General features: G+C 37.7%; 1 protein-coding gene across 2 annotated transcripts in view; it reads left to right on the forward strand.

Annotated features, from left to right (window-relative positions):
• The window catches only part of LOC122808712 (complement C1r subcomponent-like), a 252509-nt gene that overhangs the window by 71781 nt on the left and 155792 nt on the right, over positions 1–24936 (forward strand). For both annotated transcript variants that reach the window (XM_044079700.1, XM_044079701.1), the window contains exon 3: positions 4555–4738. In XM_044079700.1, coding sequence (XP_043935635.1) covers positions 4555–4738 — 184 coding nt within the window. The remainder of the gene's footprint in view (positions 1–4554; positions 4739–24936) is intronic.

Genomic DNA, 24936 nt, shown 5'->3' on the forward strand with positions numbered 1-24936 from the left:
TGGTTTGGATACATGGTTGCATCTATCACATATATTTGTATTTATTGGGAGGTGTTGTGGTTGTCTGTGTACTTGGGACTGGTGTCACATTGCCTCTGGATTCACAGATTCTATTTGTTGTGGCTGGACTTAGTGGATTGTATGTGTGGACATATGTTATTGCCATATTACTGGTCAGTGATTACTTCCCTTTTTATGTTTGCTCTATCATGTGGTAGCTTCTTCATTCTCTTGCATGGTTTGGTAATGGCTGGAGTCCAGCATGCCAGAAGCCTGCATGTATGGCATTGTGTGTTGTTGTTATTTGTGATTGCATACTCCAAGCATTCCTGGCTGTGTTCATGGAATGCCTGTATAACATGTTCTGTGGTGTGTCCCATATTCTGCACTTGCACAGGGCCTTTCGTGGATTCAACATCAGTTTGGAGGGCTGCAACCTATGCTTTACACATGTTTTCCACTGTGGTTTTCTGGCCAGGGACTGTGGTCAGGATTTGTATATCCAGTGTGATTACTCTATGGTCTGGTTTTGCCAGTGAGCAATACACTTCTCATCTTGCCATCCAGTACCCATGTTGCTGATTATCACATCCAGTATGCTTACCCCTCTTGTGGGAGTGGTACATTGTTCCTGGGCATTTTGGTTTATGGATTCTGGGAAATTTTCTACTACTGTGTTGGTGCTAGTATAATGCTCCCGGTGTATGTCTGGGTATTTTCAGTCAAGCAATATAATGTGGTTTGGGGGGCTTGATATATTCATGTATTCTGACTTAGGCCAGGTGCAGTTCCTGGTATTAGGACAGTAGTCTGCAGCAGGCTATATACTGGGAGGCGGTTTTAGCCATTGGTATTTGACCATGGCTAATCCATGCTGCTTCTTGTTGTGGTACCAACATGGGGGTGTGGTTATCCTTGACATTTCTTGCTAGTCACCCTCCTTTTGTTGCTTGTTCCATGTTTTGCGGCTGTACAGCACAGTATGAGGTGTGACCTGGTAGTGTTAGGGTGCTGATGTGAGCCTTGACCCAGTTCTCTATTACAGGACTGGTATCTACATTCTCCATACTGTGTGCTTTTACACTGCACACATCTTGCTGTTTAGACATCTGTCATTGGGTAGCATTACATCTAGGTTCCTATCCCTTGTGGAACCTATGAAGGTGGGTTTGTGTTTTGAGACTTACCTATTCAGGGCATGCTGTGGGTACTGACAGCCATTGCCAGTATCCATGGGGCATGGCATGATAGGTGCATGCCACCCCTAGCAGGTGGTGCATCATGTCATGCTCCGCATGTCTTCCAAGCCTGAAACACATTGGCTCCCCTTTGACTAACTGCATTGCTTCAGCCAGTTATTGCACTTGATCATCCCATCATCATTTTGTGGCTTCATGCTTGGTGAGGGTGGATGTTAGTCAGGGTGCTCATGTGTGCATATAGTACATGGTGTTACATTACTTAACACATAGCATTCATGCCTCAGGTGGTGCTGTAGGGCTGCCTCTGTCGGATGCGCATATTACACTTCCCTGTACATGTTTGTGAGCAGGTCATGTCATTTTAGGCACCCATGTTATTATTTGAGTGAGTCAGAGGGGGTATCATTCCCAGGGTTCCTACTGAGCCAGTGTATGTGCTATGCATTGCCTCTTTGCCAAGGCCAGGGCATACTGGGCATGCCTCCTTCTGCCTACTGGGGCAGGCTCAGGTTGTTCCTCCTCTGAGTCACGCTCTGCCTGTGATGGCCTTGGCAATGGTGGGGTCTGTTTGGCCCGGCCCTATGCTGGTCCTGCTGCAGCTGTTTTCGCAAGATCATATTATGTAGCATAGCACATACCATGACAATTTGGGTACATGTAGTTGGTGTGTACTGCAAGGCTCCACCAGATGTGTCCAGACACCGGAACCGTGACTTGAGCAGCCCAAACACACGCTCTATTACATTACGTGTTTGTGCATGTGCCTCATTATGGCGTTCCTGTTCAGGTGTGTGCGTTTCTGATGGGTGTCATCAGCCACGGCTCCAGTGCATAACCTGCATCCCCCACTATGTGTCCGTGTGAGATGTCCCCATTGGTAAATGTCTGGTACAGCTGTGTCAAATGCCAGATGTGGGAATCGTGGTAACTCCCAGGGCAGCCAGCACACACATTCATTATTATGCCCTGGGCATCACACATGACCTGGCAATTGATGGAGGGGAAGCCCTTGCGGTTAATGTAGGCCCTACCCCGCTCACCGGCTGGTGCTTTGATGCGTATGTGCGTGCAGTCTATTGCACCCACTGCCTCAGGGTATTCCGCTATTTGCTGGAAGAGACGCATATTGCTGGTCAATACCTCACAGGCATTGGGGAAATATACATGATCACCAACATGTGCTGACATGGCATCCAGGAACTGGTGCAGTACCCTGGAGGCTGATGCCTGTGATATCCCCATCATATCGCCAGTTGGTGTCTGGAAGATACCTGTTGCTAGTATTCTTAGGCCAACACATACCTTGGTTTCCACTGGGATGGGTTCTCCTCTGTTGGTTCTGTGTGTGAGGCGTGGCCTGCATAGCTCAACTATTTCCTGCAGGAGCTGTCTGTCCACTCTATAGCGCTCTGCTATCTCCAGCTCATGTAACCCGTGGTAGGTGACCCTGGGCCTGTACACTCTTCTCCGTCTCCTCACTGTGGGTTGTCTGGCACCATCTGCATTGTCACCACCCTCAGCAAGTCGCTTATGTCTCATTATGACAGCTATGGCAGCCCCTAACATTTCTGCTCTGAGTTAAGCTTTTTCAGTTTTCACTTCTATTAGCTTACTCCTGTCTTGCAGTGTCTCTTAAGAGAAACATCCTGCACTACTTTTTGCAGAGTTTTAAGTGCTGGGCTGGGCTACTATTCTGCCTGTGTAATTGCCTACTTCTAATTGTTTTCACCTGCTAGCTTCAGCAGTTATCCCTGCTAGCTTCCTATTAATTCTGTTGCTTCCTTTTCCCTCTCTGTTTCCTCAGGGGGGAGCAACGTGCATACCATCAGAAACACGCTCACAGTGGCTTACATGCATGCACACGTGCTTACACGGTTCAGAATCTACTTATTCAGGTTAAAATGCGCGTACACCCGTGCAAACACTCTTACACGTCTGCCAACAGCCTCCAACATACTCAGCCTGCCCTACACACGTGCACACCCGCGCAAACAGTGTTAAACATCTCCCAACATGCTCCCACATGTTCAGTCTGCCTTACACGCATGCACACTGCCCTACTCGCACTTCATGGCGTGCACATGTGCGCATGCACGCCCAGCAAGAAACTTTGGTGTAAGTAACAGTGTACACCTTCCATTTCTTGACTTTCCATGACTTATCTAGTGGCACACCACTTTCCATGATCTGTGTCTGTCATCTGTCATGTTACACTGACCTCCAATGATCTGCATTTCTTTCTACCATTCTCCCCTGTGATGTCACCTATCTCCTACTCTATTCCTCCCCCTTATGTATCTCTTACACTACTCAGACTGTGCTCATTTGCTATCTGACCGTGAGATTCAGTATCCTAACCCTCATTTACATGAGATTGTCTACTAATGCTTAGTTACATGTCTTAGACTCAGCTTCCCCCCTTAGCAACCACTACACGGTGGCCATGTTGTTTTTGGTCTGCTGGTCCCTGCATTGTCATTCCATGTATTGCATGAAACCCACATTTGTGGGTTTATAACCTTCTTTTTTATGGTTTTATACAGCGCAGCCCATTTGCGTGGGGCTGCATTTTTGAAAAAAATATATTTTTAATATTTTGGCATCGGGTTATATTGCCAATGACCACATATTTGGCCATTGGCATGCTGCCTGAGTCATATGCACCCTTTTTTTGGAGCTGACATGGCTCCATTGTGGGATTTGCAGAAACGTACTCAGTTGTCAACTGAGTACATTTCTGCAGCTAAAACGTCTCTTACACGGACTGGTTTCTGCTTCGTGGATCGCTAATATACCTCATTTGCATACCTTTCGGCTGCAAGTGAGGTATTTAGCATGTCCACGCCCAGTCCGTCTAAGAGACATTTTAGCTGGTCTCTTACACGGAGTTTAGGGCTGTTCCTGGATCGCGAGGCTTGCATGGAGTGTTGCACGTCTCTTACACTCCATGCAAGCCTTCGTGAATCCTGCCCACTGTCTTTTCTAATGCAATAGTTTGATATGCATTTTCATTGTTTAGCTTTAAAGATAATTACAGTGAAATCTTCCAGGTGTGTAATTTTTATAAAATGTTACCAAAGCACAGCTGAGATCATATCTTTTGTCTCATATTGACATCACAGCTATTTATGGCCTATCAAAAAGTTTTTTTTTCTGCAGCCATTTATTGCTGGTTGCATTTTATTGCATCCAGTTTTCCCAAGTAAGTTTAACAGTTATTCACAGACTTTGGAATTGATTTTTCCAAGGTTTTCATAAAAAAAATCACTATTATGATTGTTAGATAAATGCATGCACTGTTAGAATTCACATGGCAGAATACATAATTATGTCAATGTGCTTGTTTCAACAGCTCACGTCAGGCAGTGAACACATAGTTACTCTTTGTGGAAGTACTGGCATATGGCTCGAAGGCCCTACCCTTCCAGCACTTGCAGAGTATACAACACAGTCAAATGCAATGACTGTAATTTTTCAATCTGGTCAGAACAATGAATTCCCTTATAGGGGGTTCATTGCCTACTACACGGCTGAAGGTAAGAGAATGCTCATAATGATATTCCAAATCAGCAGTAGACCTTTCCTCTCCTTAGCGTCTCATTCTGTTTGTCTCTCTTCCTGTGCCAATTTCTTTTTTGCAGTTTAGATATTTATTCATAACTATATTCATTACATATGTAGGTAAGTCACTCAAGATCTAATGTACTGGCAAGAAAATTAATATAAGATTTTAAACTCAACACAGCAGTCTGTCCTTTTTTTATGTGCGTGTGTGTGTGTGTGTGTGTGTGTCTGCGCCTTTGTGTACATGCTTGAGATGCTTGAGAAATGATATAGTGCCACTACAAAGCAATGCATGTTTTTTATGTATGTAGATCATTATCTTAATTTATAAAAGGATGTGTTGTAAATGCCATATTTTGTACCCTTATTTAGTGTGTATTTATCCGTGTGTCTATGTGTATGTCTACGTACTTAACATGTTTGAGAAATTGCATACTGTCACTGCTAAGCAATGCATCATCTTTATACATGTGGAGCATTAAGTTATAAATCAGTATGCGATAAATGCCATATTCTGTGCCCTTATTTATTCTGTGTGTGTGTGTGTGTGTGTGTGTGTGTGTGTGTGTGTGCACATGTGCACGTGAGCGTGTGTGTGCACGTTTGCATGTGTGCGTGTGTATGTGTGTGTGTGTGTGTGTGTGTGTGTGTGTGTGTGTGTGCGTGTGTGTGTGTGTGTGTGTGCGCACGCGCGTGCATGTGTGCATGTATGCATGTGCATGAGTGTGTTTGTGTCTGTGTGAGGGTGTACATGCTTGTGATGCTTGAGAAATTACATACTATCACTGCTAAACAATGTATACTCTTTATAAATGTGGAGCATTAACTTCATTTATACATGGATGTATGACAAATGTGATATTCATTGCCCTTTCTTAGTGGGTGATTGTGTGTGGGAATGTTGAAAAATGAGGGGTTAATTTATAATTTAATAAATTAAAATGTTGCAACTTGTGTTATATAGGCCACAGATCTATAATGAAGCATCAAGTTTCCCTAAGTTTAGACTCTAAACCTTGTAAATGAAATATCTAAAAATAAAGCTATATGTTTAGCAAACCGAACTACAAAACTACACTAAACTCTACAGTATATTTGTTTTTGTGGTATCCTTGTAAATCATGATGTGGAGGGCACTTTTACAGGCATAGTCTATAGATACTTTCCCCATGCTCACACAAATATGGAAAAAAAAAAGAAATATAAAAAAAACAAGAAAATAACCTTTTTCTTCTTGTTTGAGTTAGTATAGCACCTGAACAAAGCAAGCTGTGATCTATCTCTCTCCATTTTTAAACTTCTTGTGCTGATGATCACTGTAATGGTATCAACTTGAGTGAGATATGCCAGACATCATTATCTGTTTTTTAACTTGATACATGTCACAAGTATATGCATTTGTGAGCAATCACAACATGTTTTTGGAACTCAAGCAGCTTGTACTTGAGTTACTGAGATATATCCATTGAAAACATGTACCTCTGTGAGCTGCTGATATAAAAGATACAAAAATGTGTAAATGTTGTCATGGGGACACAGTCTAGCATTACCAAATGTAGCATGACACCAATGAGAAAGTTTTTTGCTTTTATATAATATTCAAGATTTTAATTATTTGAAGGCAGAATTTGAAATAAATGTAATAGTACATACATATGTAATTCCATGGCAGGGCTAACCACACAGCGGTATAGACCTTGGCTCTAGATGATTGTCACTGTTGAAGTAACACCCAACCCCATGTGCAAAATTGGGGCAAAGGGGTTGAGGAGGGATGGATGGATGGATGGATACATATGTAATTAGCTTATAACAGGAGTATTCTACAACACGTAAAATAGTCTCAGTGTTTTCTTTGAGGAAATTAGCAGTTAGTCAATGTGTAGTAAGGAATATGGAGTAATAAAAATACATTTTAAAAGTACCTGTAATGCTGATGCATGGTGCATGCTGTATTAACCATTTACTGCACAAAAGCAATATTCATTAGTTGCCAATTCTATCACCTGTCTTCAGTATTGCAGAATTATACAGAATGGCATTTTCATAACTTTAAATATTTATAAGTACAATCACACATACTACTATATGTCTTAAGCACACAATAAATATAGTTACTATAATATTTTAACACGATCTCCCATTCACTATGCATATTCCCCAAACAAATATACCATGTTCCCCAAACAAATGGAGGCATATATTCTGGGTAGGTGCCCATTTTCAGTGGAGACTTGGTGAGAAAAACTACAAAGTATTGTAAAACATTTTACTAACAATGATTTTAAAATCTTTAAAAATACAGTTTAAATAATTATACTAAATTAGACATAATATGAACACATTGGTTAAGAATAGATAAAGTTATATGACAATGATTTAATATTTAGAGAAAATTTTGCCAGCTTATACAGAAATTAAAGGTAAGTTAGTATAATATAAGCAGAAACTGCAATATGAATTGAGATAAAGGCAGATTTATGGTATATTTAGAGAGAAAGCCAGGTGAGAGAAATAGATTGAATAAGGAAGCGAGTGAAGAAAGGAGAGTAAGGAGGTGTAAAGTAAGAATAGGTATTTGTTCACATTTAAGAATATAGTTTAACTTGGTGTTGAACAAGAACAGAGACAGCGTTTGGCTAGGAAGCCTTTCAGAATGGTTTTGAAAGATGGGAGGGAGGGTTTTGACATAATGGATGCAAGTAAGGAGTTCCCGGCCTTAACAACATGGTACAGGTGCAGACAATGCCCAGCAGATTTGATGGGTTTGTGGATCGACAGCAGTGTTTGGTAACTGGATCATAATGACCGACTGGGAACATAGTTGTATAGAATGTTATTTAGTGCTGGACAAGCAGATGGATGCCTGATGGGGTAGTTCTAACTAATTTCGAACTCTTATTGCTGCACAATGGTAGGTTCTGAAAATGATACTTGCTGCAAATTTAGCAACTTTGTTGTAGCATTGTTCAAGTTTTGATTTTTGTGAAACCTGCAGGTCAGTAGGTATGGGAGCAACATAAAGAAATTTTGGGAAGAGATAAGCAGCAGTAAGTGTAGTTTCAGGTGCATCTGTGAGGAAGATTTTGGCTCTGTAAAGCCTCCCTAGTTTTTGATGAGTTGTTCTTATGCAATGATGTAAATGCAGGTCAAATTTAAGATTATCATCCCTAATAATTTTCTATAAGAAGTAAATTTAATGGTTGTATTATCAAGAGAGGACTTTAAATTTATTTTTTTCATGAGAGAGGGATCTGGGGAAAAAAGTATAGTTTGTTTTTTAGGGTTGAGTATGAGTTGTGAGTTACAAAGTCATATTTCAGTGGCTGTTAAAACTTCATGAGTAATTTTTTGGAGGTGATTCATAATTTCAGATGTGCAGCCCACTCAAAAGTTACTAAGCCACAAATAAAGGTGAGTCAAACAAATAAAACAACAAAATCCTATAGAATGAACTCTACACCACCATGGAAAGGAGTAACAGTGATCACTGGTAAAAATGTATTCCCCTGAACTAGCACACAGGCTTTCACAAAAAGCTTCAACAGATTAAAACAAAATCCATTGAAGATCGCATTTAACAATTAATGAAAGTAACTTCATATAAGTACACAAACATCATTTTTTGTGCCCAATAGGGCACAGCTAGCTATCATTAATACCTTCATAATAACACACATGCAACTTGGCCACTGCCCAATATAAATCAAATGACTACTAAGAAATGCCTAACTATTAGCTAAATAAAATATGTCAATAGCAGCCATTCCTTAGCAAAGCTTATCTATTAAATTAACTGCGTGTTCCTTAAAATAGGCTTTAAATTCACAGTTGTCAGACATGAAAATTAATGTGGAGTCGTATGTGTTCTGCATTAGGGAGCCCTATTTTGCGGATGTGCAGAGGGTGCTCATGAGAATGTTAAAGAGGAGGGGATCAAGGACAGAACCTTGTGGTATACCGGTGGTAAGTGGGAGGTATGGAGAGTGGGTGGAATGCCATTTTACTGACCAATACCTATTGGACATGTATATTTTGAACCATAGAACTGTAGGCTGAGAGAGAGAAATAAAGACAGCATTTGGAGTAGAAGTTTGCTGTGACAAACTGTAGCAAAAGGTTTTAGACAAGTCTAGAAATAAGGAGGATACTAGTTTGCTATTATCTCTAGCTTTACTGACAACATCTATATAGGTCAGAAGTGCAATGTTAGTACTATAGGAAGGACAGAAGCCATGTTGTGTGGGGGACAGGAGTTCTTTCGGAGACTAGTTTGCTTTTGAACAGACATTTGTGCTGTATTTTGGAGAGGGGGGATAAGATTACTATAGATCTAAAGTTAGTAATGTGCATTGAATTTCCTCCTTTGTGCAAATGGATCATGTCTGACTTTTTCCAGAAATGGAATACATGTGGGATTCCTGGATTGACCTCCTTTGTAAGGGCTGAGACAGGATAGGCAATGCTATCAGCTGCTATTTTAAGATACTTGCTTGGAAGGTCATCAGCTAAAGCAGACCATGGTTTGAGTTTGTTTAAGAATAGTTTTATATGGGATGTGGGCAGAAGTTTGAAGGTGAAAGTGGTTGTCAGGGATGGTTAGGATTAGATGATGGGGAATCATTGGTTAGAGGTGCCATACTATCTATGAAATAAAAGAATAAGAGGTGAACTGTATTGTGGTTTCAGGTGGTGAGTTATTGGGAGAGCAAGTTAGGTTGAATTTTTGTCTGGGATACAAGATTTCTTTAATGGCTGTCCAAAATGTTTTTGGGGTTGTATTTACTATTGTTCTGAAAGTTATTATAAAATTATTTTTGTCCTCATTTGTTGGCATTTAGTATGATTGTGAAGTATTCTGAAGTTTTCATTTTTCCCTGATTTTTCTTTATCCTGCTTCAGTGTTTTACTCTTTTGGATATCCAAATTACAGTAGTTGTTGGGCAATATTAAAGTGATATCACAACCTCTCCTCTTTATACAGTCATTAGAGGTGATATTATAGCTGGGGAGGTGTAATTTTGGAGTTGTATATGCCAGATTTAAGCCACATTTGAATTACAGTGAGAATACCAAGCTTGTGTTGGGTGATTCAGGCATATAGTTCAGCAATTTTATTTCTTTTGATTTTAAAATTTATGGCAGAAAAATTTAGATTATTTTAATTTATTAATATATTAAAAATTTATTTATTATTTAAAATTTAAAATAATCCTCCTAGAAGGATTTTAGTACATGGAGGAATTACTGAATTTTGATTTTTGGGAAATTTTTAGTTTTGTTTTTTTGGGGAGTTGAAAAGGATTGTTGTATTTAGAAAGGTGGGGATAGAAAATCATGGATTTGGTTATTAAATGAGGGCATCATAAATATTGTGTATTTTGGATGTAGTGAAAGTATAATAAATTTAGGAGACTGGAATTTAAACTTGAATCTGGTAATGAAATGCCCCAGGGGACAAGAAAAATGGAAAACAAATGGATCTGTATGTTTTTTGAAAGTGGGGAAGTGGGTCAAAAAGGAAAAAAAATTAGAATAAATATTTTGGTTTTATGGGTTGCCTGAAAGAGGACAGGTACTTTCCCCTATTTGGCAATTAGAAAGCTTTGGTTTGTTTAAGCACTTTATTTTATACAAACACTCACAGAATTAATTGATTTAACTTAAATAACATTACAAACCCAACTGCTGGGAACATACTTTATTGGTCATTTCAAAATGGCACAGGAATGGATGTGTTTTATACATCACATGCTTTAAGTTTAAAATTTTCACAATGTACTTGTTAGCCCCCTGAAAAAAAAACAGCAAATTTATGAACAGAAGCGAATAAACAGTTTTATGATATTTAAAAAAAAGAACACAAAATATATAAATAAAATTTTAAATTTTAAATGTGGTAAAATAAATTAAAAAAAATTAAATTTGAAAAATATATAATAAATAAAATTAAATTAAAATATTCCAGAAATCCCTATTTTATATTTTAACGGACAGGAACCCCGGGCATAAAAAATTCTTAGAGGAGCTGTTCAAAAAGTTGACAGGGTTTTAAATTTCAGGAAGGGAAAAGTAGAAAACATGGAATGGGAACCTTTGGGTTAGAAATTGAGTTTGTAAAGGTTTACCAATGTTTTTTTTTTTTTTTTTTTTTTTTTTTTTTTTTTTTTTTTTTTTTTTTTTTTTTTTTTTTTTTTTTTTTTTTTTTTTTTTTTTTTTTTTTTTTTTTTTTTTTTTTTTTTTTTTTTTTTTTTTTTTTTTTTTTTTTTTTTTTTTTTTTGTTTGGGGTTGGGTTTTTTAAACCTTGAAAAAAGGAAAAAAAAAAGGGGTTTTAAATTGGCAGTAAACTTTGAAAAAAAAAAATTTTTTAAAAAAAAGAAGGGGGTTTAATTTTTGAAAAAAGGAAAAAACTTTTAAATTGGGGGAAAAAATTTTTAAAGGGGACCCAAAATGGAATCAGAGATAGAAACACACTCTGGAATGGGAACATTTGGTTCACTCTGAAATCTAGAGTCTCTGTCACTAGAGCAATATTGTGATGATGATGCTGGTACAGGAAGTAGATGCCTACTATTCCTCCTGTACTCCATACCCTCAGATTCTACAAGGTAGCATCTTGGCTCGCACATATTCCAGTAACTTGACCAATCTGGTTAAAACCTCTTGCCGTTTACATTCTCACTGTCTCTCCTTCCCTCAAGGGACAAAGAAATTTGCTTGATTTATCATAACTGGACTTCTGAACTGAATGCTTCTTGAATAGTTGTGGATTTATGGTTCTGTTGTTCTTAGCTTTAGGCCTCAATAAACTAGAACTAATAGGTAGCATCATTCTGGTTTGCCTGGAAAGAGGTCTTTGAGCAGGTGAGCCAAGAATATTCCCACGGCGTATGTTTCTGCAATTAAGTAAATTCAAAAAGACATTGGTATTGTCAAGCTTTGATCTTTCAAGTAATTGCTTTGCACTCTACACTGCACGTTCAGCTAGACCATTTGACTGTGGATATTCAGGACTGCTAGTAACATGTACAAATTCCCATTCTCTTGCAAATTTCTGAAACAACTGACTAGTTAATTGAGTACCATTGTCAGAGATAACTTTGTGTGGACTACCATGGACTGAGAAATGATGTTTTAACTTAGCAATAACAGCAGTGGCTGTTAAGTTTATTTATGTTATTTATTTATTCACATTTGTTAACTGGGTTAGTCCAGCTGAGTCAGGGGCCCATTTTCAGTGGAGAACCGAGGAAAAAAGTTCCAGAAATAATACAGGTAATTATGATATTTACCAAATATTAAAGAAGGGTCACAGAAATATAGTACAAGTCAAAAATGTGTGCACAGCAGTACAATGCATAGGTAAAATAACAGTTAACAAGAACAATTTCCAAAATTTGAAAACAGTATATAGCATAGGCCAAATAACAATTAAAAGGTTTAGAGAATATTACACAGGAGTACAGTATGAATACAGTTTGCTAGAGCAAGTACAAGGAGGACAAAGAGCTGATAGGGAAAAGTGGATACTATAAGAAGAGAGGAGACTAGTTCAAATGGGGGTTTGACAAGGGCATGACCAAGTCTTCAGGAGAAAAAGTTTAAGTTCTTTCTTAAACATGTATTTATGCTGAATGCTTCTTATGTTGAGAGGGAGTGAGTTCCAAACATGGGCTACAGAGTATTTGTAAAGGGTCTTACCAATGTTTTTGTTGGGTTTGTATAACTGAAGGAGGTGTTTATTGGCAGTACTGAGATGATGAAGGGGGTTATAGAAGGAGACTAAATTGGAGATGGAGGGACAAGATGAGGATTCATATAGACTAGAATGTGCAATATGTAGCTGAGGTATAAGTAGCTGTTTGGAGAATTCTGGCCATTGGAATGACTTAAGGGCAAGACAGTGGTGAGATTTGTAAGTCTGGCGGCAAATCTGGAATTTTGTTATAAGTTTTCTCTAGTGTAGTGATAGGAGAGGTTTGAACATGAGTAAGGACAGGGCCAGCATAAAGAAGCCAGGGTAGGAGTAGGCCCTAAGAGAGGAAATGTTTGGAGGATGGTAACAGAAATTTTTGATTATGAAAGAGAAGTCCAAGTTTCTTGTGGGTCTTTTTTATAGTTTGTTGAATATAAATATCAATTTTTAATTTATGGACAATGATAAAACCAAGTAGTTTAGTATGAGGTTCAGATTTAATAATGGTGTTGTTGAGAGATGATATAGAGAAAGAGGCTTTGTGTTGGACAAGTGTTTTGAAAGGAATCGAAGGAGTTTTTTTTTTGGATTTAATATGAGTTGGTTATAAGAGAGGCAGGTTTTAACAGAGAGAAACATTTGCTGAATGAGAGCTAGTAGATCAAGGATGTTGTGGGCAGAGGTAATGGGGGTAGCATCATTAACATACTGAAGAAGTGTAGAGAGGTTAGTAGCAGAGTGAAGTTTATTAATGAATATATTAAACAGGAGGGGGCCCATAATTAACCCTTGTGGAACTCCAGTATTAATAGGGAGGAATGGGGAGATGGCAGTTTTCCAGTGGACAGATTGCTGCCTGTCAGAGAGATAGCTAGAGAACCAGTTGATGGAGGTGGTAGAGAGATGTAGGACTGAGAGTTTAGTTAGAAGTTTATAATGAGAGACAGTATCAAACGCCTTTGAAAGATTGAGGAAAAGACTGGCGACAAGGAGGTTATTGTCACAGGCTTCAGCTATTATTTGGGTAAATGACAGTAATGCAGTAAAAGTGCTATGGTGGGGCCTAAAGCCATGTTGGGTAGGAGTGAGGAGATTGCTATTGAGAAGGTGTTTGAGTAGCTAAACATGAATGCACTTTTCCAAGATTTTGGATGGGGGGACAGGGTAGCAATTGGTCTAAAGTTAGAGGGATCTGCAGAGTTACCAGCTTTGTGAACAGGAATAGTATAGAATGATTTCCAAATTTCAGGGGTTCACAAGGTAAGCGATGGATTGTGCAGCTATTTTTAGGAAATGAGAGGGTAGTTGGTCTGTTGAGTGAAGGCAGGGTTTAAGTTTGTTAAGGAGAGATTTAATTGTAGTAATTGAGTAGAAAGAAAAAGCATTGGGGAGAGTTTTGTTATGGGGTAGTGGACTGGGGAATGTATATAGAGACTATGTCAAATTTTTGTGAGGGGTGAGTTGACAATTTACAATGAGTACTTCAGCAGGTGAGAAGCAAGGGACAGAGATGGAGAGAGGGAACAGGTTAAGTAGCTCAGAGTAGAGGATAGAAACCCCTCCTCCCCATTTATTGGTATTATCTGAGCGAAAGATGTTATAACCTGGAGGTAGAATTTCTGTGTTAAGGATGTGAGGTTTCAGCCAAGTTTCTGATAGGGCAAGAATGTGAGAAGATGTGTTAGATATCCAGGAGTGCATTTCTGTTACTTTATTTACAATGCTTTGAATATTTATTGAGAAGATTTTTAGAGATTTGGAAGGGGAATTGCTGGTAGGAAGTCATGAATGAGGGAGGGTTATGAGTAATAATATTGTGCAAGGAAGAGTTGGGGAGCCCTGGGTTGGGGTGGATGTCTCCATCCAAAAGAAGAGTGTCGAAGAAAGTGAGAAGAGAAGAGAGTACGTTCATGGTAGTAGGAAATCTAGGTTTCTGACCAGAGGAGAGAGATGAGTTAGAAAAGTAGGAACTTTAAAGATTTCAGATGGTGAAATAGAAAAGAGAAATTGTGAGATTAATTGTGGGTAAGAGATAGTATGAATGTTATGAGTATAGGGGAGAGTAGGTGAGGGAGATTGATAGTAGAGTGATGAATGTTAAGAGGTTGTTAGAGAGAGGAAGAAGAAAAAGGTGGTGAAAAGAGAGTGGTCACATGACAGGAGAGTAGGTAGGGAGAGGGAAGAGTGGTAGATGAGTCAAGAATGCAATGAATAACAGTAGTGAAAGCAGAGAAAGCATAGAGGGTGTGACTAGAAATGAAACGTAGGAGTTAGTGAGGAGGAGAAGCGGAGTAGTGAGAATGGAAGGGAGGAGAGATAGGTGGGAGTGGTTATAGGAGTGAAGCAGGTGTTAAATTTGTTAGAGAGGGTGATTGGTTATAACAGTATATATATATGTAAAGAAAGTGGGGGTGGGTGGGAATAGTGGTAGGGTAGAGGAGTAGAGAGAGCCTGTGCGAAGCAAGGGTGAATGGAGCAGGCAGAGCCAGGACCAGAAGATCACTATGCTTCAAAAATAGTGGGACTTGCACTTAAGTTTATCAGTGAGGAGAACATTGTTTAGAGTGGAGAGACTAGGTGAGTAAAGACAGATGTTGATAATGTATGACGTGAAACCTTGGTTTAGAAAAGAGAGGAGACAGGCAAAGTGATATAGAAATTAGGGAGAGAGATGCATACTCATGGGGGTGGAAGAAAGGTGTTGGTGATGGGGGTTAGTGAGCTGAGAAATACATGTACCCACCACAGCCTAGTTTAATTTGCAAAAAAAAAATGCTTTTAACACCAGGTGAGGAAGAAGCAATTGGGACACATACATATAGTGTGTGATGGTGTTTTTATTTTGTTTTTGTTGGTTTCCTCCCATCCTTGGCTAGAGAGCAATCCTTGTATTGCTTTCAGGATCAGTAGATAGAATGTCAGCCAGGTATATTTAGGCTGGGGGGAGGATTGAAGTCATTTTTCTGTGTAGGTGACTACTGTAAAATAAAAGAGAGATGTAATGACAATAAGACAGTGAGCTTAGGGTGGTAAAAAATCTTTAGAAGAGAGAAAGCAATTAATGGAGGGATAGTGAATATTAGGGGCAAGCAGAAGGTGTGAAATATAAGGCAAAGGACTTAGAGAGACAGAGAGAACATAAATGTGAAAGTTGCAGGCTGGTGGGTGAGAAAGAGAAAAGGTAGAAGGCTTGGAGGGAGGACTCCCGGGTTTGCAGGGAGCAGTAGAAAGGGAAGACAAGACCAGTGAGGCTTGAGGAGCTAGAAAATAGAGTAGCTTAGTTTACAGCACAGATTTGGCGAAAAGGGCCTTTAAGTACGTACTGGGAGGGGAGAAAACACACAGGTAATAGAAGAATGATCAAGGGAAGCATGCGTTTACTCTAACATTTGGAGTATGCAAAAGTAAGAGAACACAAAATATAGTAAGGTCAAGGGATGCTAGCATTTAGCCAAGCTGGAATAAGCAGAAGGAAGAGAGAATGCAATTGCCAGTATCCAAATACTACATGCAGAATTTGACAATATAAACAGATTATGCCTCCTAATTGTATAGCATTAACAGTAAAGAAGCAAGCAGCAGTTGATAAACCACAGATTGGAAGAAAAGAACTTTTAAGTAGGCACTGGGAGGGGAGAAGGCACACAGGTAAAAGCAGAATGGTCAAGGGAAGCAAATCTTTACTCTAAAAGTTGGAGCAGGCAAAAGGGAGAGGAATACAGAACATAGCAAGGTCAAGGGATGCTAGCGTTTAGTCAAGCTAGAATAAGCAGAAGGAAGAGATAATGCAGTTGCCAGTACCCAAATACTACGTACAGAATTTCTACAATATAAATGTTAAATATAAATATATAAAAGTTAGGTAGTAAGGCAATCTCAAACCAGTTTGAATAAGAGACTACCAATACTAAGTAGTGTTGATTGTTCCACTTGAAGATATCAGTAGCTACTGTTGACCAAGGTAGTTCAGGACCTTGACTTAGCTGAAGTGTTTCTCTTTGCAAATGCAGTCTAGTACTATTGCATACTGAACAATAGGAAAGTATTTTTTCAATGTCTTTCAATAATGAAGGCCAAAATACAAATTCTCTCACTCTTCTCTTAGTGGATGCGGAACCTGGGTGACCATGACACAAAATCTGGATATATTCTTGTTGTAAGGAAGCAGGAACAAAACTTTTAGGACCTTTGCATATAATGCCATCTTCCATCAACATTTCATCTCTGTGCTAGATTGTATTGATGGCCATCCAACATTAATGTTGTGACTGAGCTTTTGCAAAACTGGATCAATCTTTGTGTGATCTCTTAACTCATCAAGCCTAGTGGTAGAAAAATTATGCACTGCCATCACATCAAAGTCAAAATTCTTTATGTCAAGCTGTTCCATCATATTTCTGGGCAATCTGGGCAAGGTATACACCAGATAGAGTAGTTTGCCTTTCACATAGACCATTTTGAAGTTATACTTTTGTCATTTGAGCATCATTCATTGTAAGCTCACTGGAGCTGAATGCATAGGCTTCTTTAGAATAGTAACTAGAGGTTGGTGGTCAGTTTCAATCTGAATAGCTCAACCATAAATATAATCATGAAACTTGGAACATGCAAATACAATTGCTAAACGTTCTTTCTCAATTTGAGCATACTGCATCTCAGTTTGGGTAAGTGTTCTAGATGCATAGGCTACTGGTCTGCCATCTTGAAGTATAACTGTGCCAAGACCAAATTTTGAAGCATCACAGGAAAAAGTGACTGGTTTATTTACATCATAGTATCTTAATGTAGGTGGGGTGGCAATGTTCTGCTTAAGATCTTCAAATGCCTTCTGATGGTGTTCTAACCATGACCATAAAACATTTTTGCGCATTAGCTCTTACAAAGGTGCTGTCTACTCACTGAAATCTGGTATAAACTTGCCTAAATAGTTGACCATGCCTAGGAAATGCTGTAGAGCTTGAATATTATCTGGTGCTTACATTTCAAGGATAGCTGCTTGCTTAGTTGGGTCTGGTCTCAAGCCAGTACTAGTAAATAAATGACCTACATATGTAACTTCTGGTAGCCTGAATTTGCATTTCAGAGGATTGAGCTTTAAGTTTACTTCACATGCTCTGTCTAGAACTCTCTTTAGGTTTCTGTCATGATCTGCGTCACCATTGCCTCCAACCAATAAATCATCTACTATTATGGCACAAGTATAACCCAAAAAAGTTTGCTCCATTGCACGCTGGAAGACTTCACTTGCAGAATTTATTCCAAATGCCATCCTTAGGAATCCATATCTGCCAAACAGGATACCAAAAGTGGTTAGTAATGAGGATTTGTGATGAAGCTTTACTTGCCAAAATGAACTTTTTGCATCCAAGACAGAAAAGACATTGGCATTCGGTATTAGGGCTACGACCTCTTCGACTGTGCTCATTGGATAAAACGGTCTCGTTAATGCTTTGTTCAAATCTCTTTGGTCAGTACATATTCTGATTTCATCTGAGCCGTTTTTGTGAGATGCTACTGTAGAGAAAACCCATTAAGTTGGTTCTCTAACTGGACAAATTACACCTTGCTGCACTATTTTATCCAACTGAGCCATGACTTTATCCTACATAGCTATTGAAACTCTTCTTGCCAGTCTAACTACTGGAGTGACTTCTGGGTCTAACTTCATAGAATACACAACTGGAAGTTTGCCCAACTTGTCATCGAAAACATCTGCATACTCTGAGAAAATGGCTTCTGAAAAATTGGAACTAGGAGATGCACTTATGTGATGAACTTCTTTGGTAAAAGAAAGCAGATTCATTCTCAGGCTAACTTTGAGATCCAATAAAGACTGTACTGGTCTTCAGACTAGAAAGAACAACAAGTTGTAACAGCTCTTGGTCAAATAACATGAAAGCATCACTGAGCCTTCAGTTTGAATTTCTTCACCTCCATAAGCAACAAGTTTTACTGGGCACATTGAGTTGTCCCTTAGCTCTCACTTTAGCAAATGTGTCTGCTGATATAACATTACACTTTGAACCAGTGGCTACTTTAAGCTCTGTGGATTTACCATTGATAACCAACAACAGAGTGTGCTCACCAAACGACTGAAAGACTAGACTAATAAGACTAATAACCAAAAAAACAAAGTCATTGTAGTCCACAGAAGCTATCAGAAACAAGTAAATAAAAACTCTTTAATAAACAAAATAATAAAAGTTAACAAAATAGTAAGAGTTAAGAGCTTTCATCCATCCCCTGGACTTCATCATAACTAACTACAAGTAACAACTCATTCTTTAGATATACTCACAATTAATTACCAAGTACAAGTAAAATCAATGAATTAGTTAACTGATCACATTTTAAACTTATTGAAAGAAGAACCTGTAATGCCCTTACTACATTAGAGACCTAACTTCATCACCAATTCCAAGCAAAAAAAATGTAGCACAAAAATATGACGACATGTTTTTTTTATTTGGACAGGGGGCTTTTCAGACATAGAACCTTTTTTGGGATATTTGTGTAGTAGTACTGACTTTTTGAAATTTGCTCATAGCATTGAATAGCACAACACACATTTTTAGATGTTCAACTTAAGTTTGAATTTGGAATTTTGTTGTCCAATATTTATAGGAAAGAAACATTCTCAAACTACTATCTCCACTTTACTAGTAACCACCTTATGCATTGTAAGAGGAATCTAGTTAAGGGTCATTTTATTAGGGCTGCCCGGATGACATCCAACAAAGAATCTTTTAAAAAATGAGCTTGAAAAAATGGTTAGGATGTTTTCTGATAGAGCTTACCCCTACAATCTTCTGACTACACTCAAGATGGAGGTTATGGGTAAAAGGGACACCAAGTTTCAATGTGTTTTAGGCAAACTCCATTTGTTGTTTGACATTGGAAAAGGTGCACAGTCCAATCAGGTCAGTTTCCACCTTGGACTAAGTTTGATGACTAGGAATATCATCACCCACAACTGGGCCATCCTGAAGTTAGATGAAGACCTGCACTGACCTTTTTGTACAAGGTACACAGTAACGTTAAGGAAGTTGTAGAAATGCATAAACTCATGCACAGATCACGTACTTTTAAATGTGGTAGGTGTAACTTCTTTCAATATATGCTAGAGAAAGACGAAGTTACCCTTAAGAACTATTGTCAATCTACTGTCACCTTGAAGAGGGATGACTGTAATTCCAGAGGTTTGGTCTACCTCACAGTTTGTAGTCAATGCAATAGTTTTTATGTAGGTAAGACCGAGAGAAACTAGCAAAGAGAATTTATGAACACTTCTATGATATGAGGAGAGCCAGTTTGAACATCACCCTAGACAAGCACTCTAAGTTATGCACCAGTTTTAAGAAATTTTTATTTGGTATTTTAGAGATTGTTCCCATGGATGCCAGAGGAGATGCCTGGGAGAACAGATTGGAATACAAGGAGCTTCTCTGGCAGCTGCGGTTGGACGCAACTGTTAAGCCTGGCTTCAACTAATTCATTTCCCTACAACTGGTGCTCAAACTAAGAGCAGCTAAATTGTGAAAGGCACTTACACACCTGTCTATACATATACTTTTTAACGATACACTATGGTTACATCATTGAATTACTTCACAATATTTTTTGTTATACACTCAATGTATTGAAATTATGAGCAGTTAATTTGTAAACATGATTTACTTTTTTTAATTTATAAACTTCATAATTATATGTTTGTATTATTAAATTCATTCATTGCATTTTGTATTTTTATTATATATATATATATATATATATATATATATATATATATATATAAAAATACATATATATTTTATATATATATATATATATATATATATATATATATATATATATATAAAATACATATATATTATATATATATATATATATATATATATATATATATATATATATATATATATATATATATGAAGTTATGATTTAAGTTTTTAATACAAACTGTGTTTTATATATATATATATATATATATATATATATATATATATATATATATATATATATATTTATACTTTTGTGCTACATTTTTTGCTTGTTATTGGTGAAGAAGCTAGGTCTCTAATGTAGTAAGGAAATTACAGGTTCTGCTTTCATTTTAAAATGTGATCAGTTAACTAATTAATTGATTTTACTTGTACTTGATAATTAATTGTGAGCATATTTAAAGAATGAGTTGTTACTTGTAGTTGGTTCTGATGAAATCCAGGGGATGGACAAAAGCACTTAACTCTTATTATTTTGTTAACATTTATTATTTTGTTTATTAAAGAGTTTTTATTTACTTGCTTCTACTTGCTTCTGTGGACCACGACGACTTTGGTTTTTTGATTTACCATTGATCCGGAGAGTACAAAACACTTTGCCTTTTGCCAATAAATTCACTACATCAGCTCTTACACCATTTACATAGAAAGCTGACTGTTGCATCTCTACTTGACCAACTTGCTTTTTTGTGTGACCTTTCTTTACAACAGTGTGAGGTTTACTTGACTTGCAAAACATTTGAAAATGGTTCCATTTTTTTACACTTGTGACATTGCTGACCAAATGCTAAGCATTTCTCTCTTTTAGACTCATGATTTGCACCACAATTGTGAGAGTTAACAATAAAGCTGGACTTGGGTTTTGCTGATTCATGCTTGTACTGCACTGAGGAACATGCTCCTCTAACTGAATTAGTCTTAGAACTTGGTAGAAAGCTACGTGGTTTCCCTGGTGATGAAGCAGGGACTATGGCTGCCATGTGCTTAGGCCTACTGCTGTTTGCCACGTATTGCATACTAACTACATTTGCTCTGGAGCCTGCTGAAACCATGATCTTGTCACTTGCAAGCATATGTTTGTGTTTTTCTGTCACCTCATGGATTTGACAAATCTCTATGACTTTACTCAACATTAAATCACCGTCACAAACCAAGATCTTTCTCACAGCAGCACTATCAATACCACGCATGACCCTGTCCTTTATTAGCTCATCTTTTAAGTCACCAAACTGACACATTTTAGCTTTCTTTCTCTGGTCAGTTATATAATCTGCAAAAGTGGCCTCTGGTTTCTGATCTCTCATGTAAAACATATGCCTCTCTAATTTAATATTTTTCTCAGGATTACACATTTCTCTGAGCTTGTGCTTCACTTCAAACACTCGAGGTCTTACCTTGATTCAGCCTGTACAACAATATGATGATTTTCACCTTCTCCCTCATATACTCCTGGTGCATACACAAATGCTGTCTTTCTATGGTCTCTGACCCAGCTAGGTTAACAAAATGAATGCCCTGGTGCATGCATCTCTATCTGCATAAGCTGCTTGTATAAACAATATCATACTCTTGCTCAGATATTCTCCAATTCTCTGCAATATTCTGATCAAATACAAGTGGTAAGGGCTTTCAAAACCCATTTGCCATATTAACACATACCAATGAAGGGTTTTGTAAATAAGCACAAAAACATGCACATACGTATACACATATGCCAGAAATTTATGTCAGTAGTTGTAACTTTGCCCTTATACTTTTGTGCTTCTGAAATTATGCTCTTGGGATTTTTGAAACTATGCTATTGGGCATACTGTGTGAAATAACTCTCTTGGGCACTGTAACACCTTTGAAATTACTGTATTGCAACAAATCACCTCTTATCAGTACAAGAAACATATCAAATAACTGTACAATGCAACCCTCTCTATAACTGAACTTTGCAAAATAAGTCTGTAGGACACTATAATACTCTTGAAATTGTTGTCTTGCAAACGTAATTTATCTTAATTGTGAGAAACATTTTAAATACCTTCATGATGTGAATGAACCAAACAAGAGAAGCTCAGAGCCAATAACATTTCAAAGTAATTGCACTTTGCGAATAAACTGTACACAGCACACTGAAATTTCCCCAAAATAGATGTACCTTGCTAGGCAATCCTTTACAGTGCAAGAAACACTCTGTAATGGTGACACTTTGCAAACAGACACACCCAGCACAAGAAACTTTTTGAAATGGCTATACTTTTACTGTATTTCATGAAATAGCTGCACCTTGCACACAAATAAACTCTTCGGAATACATACACAATAATAAGTACAATTATAATCACTTTTACACACTTTGAGATACTTCGAAAAACATTAATTATACCCTTGATACAATCTGAAGTTGCAGTTATGCCAAAACATAGCACTTTACCAAAAAACATGCAGTTGCCTTGCTTTATTTACACTTAATGTGCCCTTTTGTCCTTATTATATTCATTTTGCTCATTTAATCTCTTTTCATGCCCGTTGTACTTTTCTTGTGCTCATTTTACTCTAAATATGCCCGTTTGGCCTTAAACATGCTCGTTTTACTTTAAGCATACTCATTTTGCCTTAAACATGCTCGTTTTACTTTTATGATAATCGTTTTGTCAAATATTTTAAACATTTCCCTTAGCTAATAAACCTTTTGTGCCTCCTGCTTGTTTAATAATGCAGTTTGTGCCTTTGTAATGCTCTGTTTTATCCATTTTATAAAATAAATAGTTTTTGCGTATTCTCATTACCTTTGATTCAATTCTTTTCTGGCTCTTTTCCATGCTCATTTGTCTTAATTTCCCTTCACTGTCATCTCTGCACCTCATGGCTCCAAATATTATTCACTGCAATCCTGGTTCTGACACCATGTCTCTGTCCTACTTTGGATGTGATAGAAGAGTCTTCGTGGGTTCTGTTCAAGCAGCTTTATTTTATACAAACACATCATGATAGACGTTAACTGACTTTAACTTAACTTATATACAAACTAAAAGCTGGAATCATACATGCTTAATCTCTGACTGCACTCTCAAAATGGCACTAGGAATGGCACTTGCCTGGCATTTATACATGCACGCTACATCTTTGACATGCTTCTTAAAGACAAGGTACATAATAAATGCACTCTGATCTACAGTATCAAAAAATATTTTCTATGAAGGAATAGTTAGGTTGTCCTAGTATCTTCTCCAGAATGTTAGGAATAGAGGGATTAAAAGCTGAGAGTATGATGATGTAGTTAAAACAGGAAGAAGCGAAGGTTTATTTGGGAAAAGTAGAAGATGCAATGTAGATTAGATATGGACTGTTAGGGAGCGGTGTGACTATGAATGAATACAGTGTAAAGTAGTATGGAAGGGAGAAAGGTAGCTGGGATTGCTGCTAAAAGATTAAATGGAAGTTGAGAATTAGGTAAAATATTTTTGGAAAGGGTTAGGGAATAATAGTCATAAGTGAAATGTGTATGTGGGAAGTATAATAGTAGAATAAAAGGGGCTGGGTGGAAATTGGGGGTAGGGTAGGGTAGTGAAGTGGAACATAGCAAGGCTGACTATAGCAGGCAGGTTTTCTTTCATTTCCTGAATGCAGAAACCTGGCAGCTAGCAAGACTAAGTAACTGGCATATACATTGTAATTACTGGTCAACAGAAAGGACAGCGGCCAACTTAGTAAGTGACCTTTTACAGGGAGAGATATTAAAGCCAGTTTCCAGCACAGAACAGACACATATTTGACTAGCTGAAGTTAATACAATGCTGTTTCTTCAAGTTAAATTTGTTTACATTGCACAATAATAAGTTTCTCGGTGAATTCATTTGGGAGTTCAGCCTTGTGGCAGAACTCCTCTAGTATTGGCATTGGATGTAGTGACCATGAGGTCCAAAAGGAAAGAAAAGAGAAACATTTTACTAAACTGTCATGTTACATCAAAACAATGCAGTTAATACTTATTATAAAATGAAATTGAGGAAGGACCACAGTGAGTCAGAGCAAGACAATGTGGGGAAAGTGTAAGGGTACAGACATGGTAAGAAAGTTTATGAATGTAAGTTCAAAGTAGGTTATTAGGAGCTATACTGATAAAGAATCACAGAGCTACAATGACATAGAGCTCTAGACAGCAATTTATCATAACATAGTACTACACTGATAAGCACAATATAAAACCATTACTTTTTAAACATTTGTAGAATTAACCAGTACATTAAAAGGGTGTTATATATACCAAAAGACCAACAACTGATATTTCATAGTTGTTAATTGGCATAGGCTCAAGACATAAAAAGCTTATCCAACTTGAATGAAATTGATACAAAACACAATACACTGCCAAGGTCTTTTCATTGTTCTATGGCATTGTAGAACAAATCAAAATGTAATAACATATGATGTATAACTGCACTGTGAAGGAAAATGGTGATGGAGTGGAAGTGGAGGCAAAAGTGAGGGGAGATTTAGCAATACATTCTGCTATAGTGACTCCCACCCTCGAATCATATTATAACTGAGAGTTATCAGTTTGTAACAAGTACAAAGCAATTAGTAGAGCGGTACAAAACAGAACATGTTTTCTTTCATGCAGAAACCTGGTAGCTAGGGTAACTAATTAACTAGCATATTTATTTTAATTATTTGTCATGAGGAGGGGCAGCGGCCAACCTAG

This window comes from Protopterus annectens, chromosome 8.part0 (assembly GCF_019279795.1).
Source record: "Protopterus annectens isolate FY-2018-M chromosome 8.part0, PAN1.0, whole genome shotgun sequence".
Taxonomy (NCBI): Eukaryota; Metazoa; Chordata; order Ceratodontiformes; family Protopteridae; genus Protopterus; species Protopterus annectens.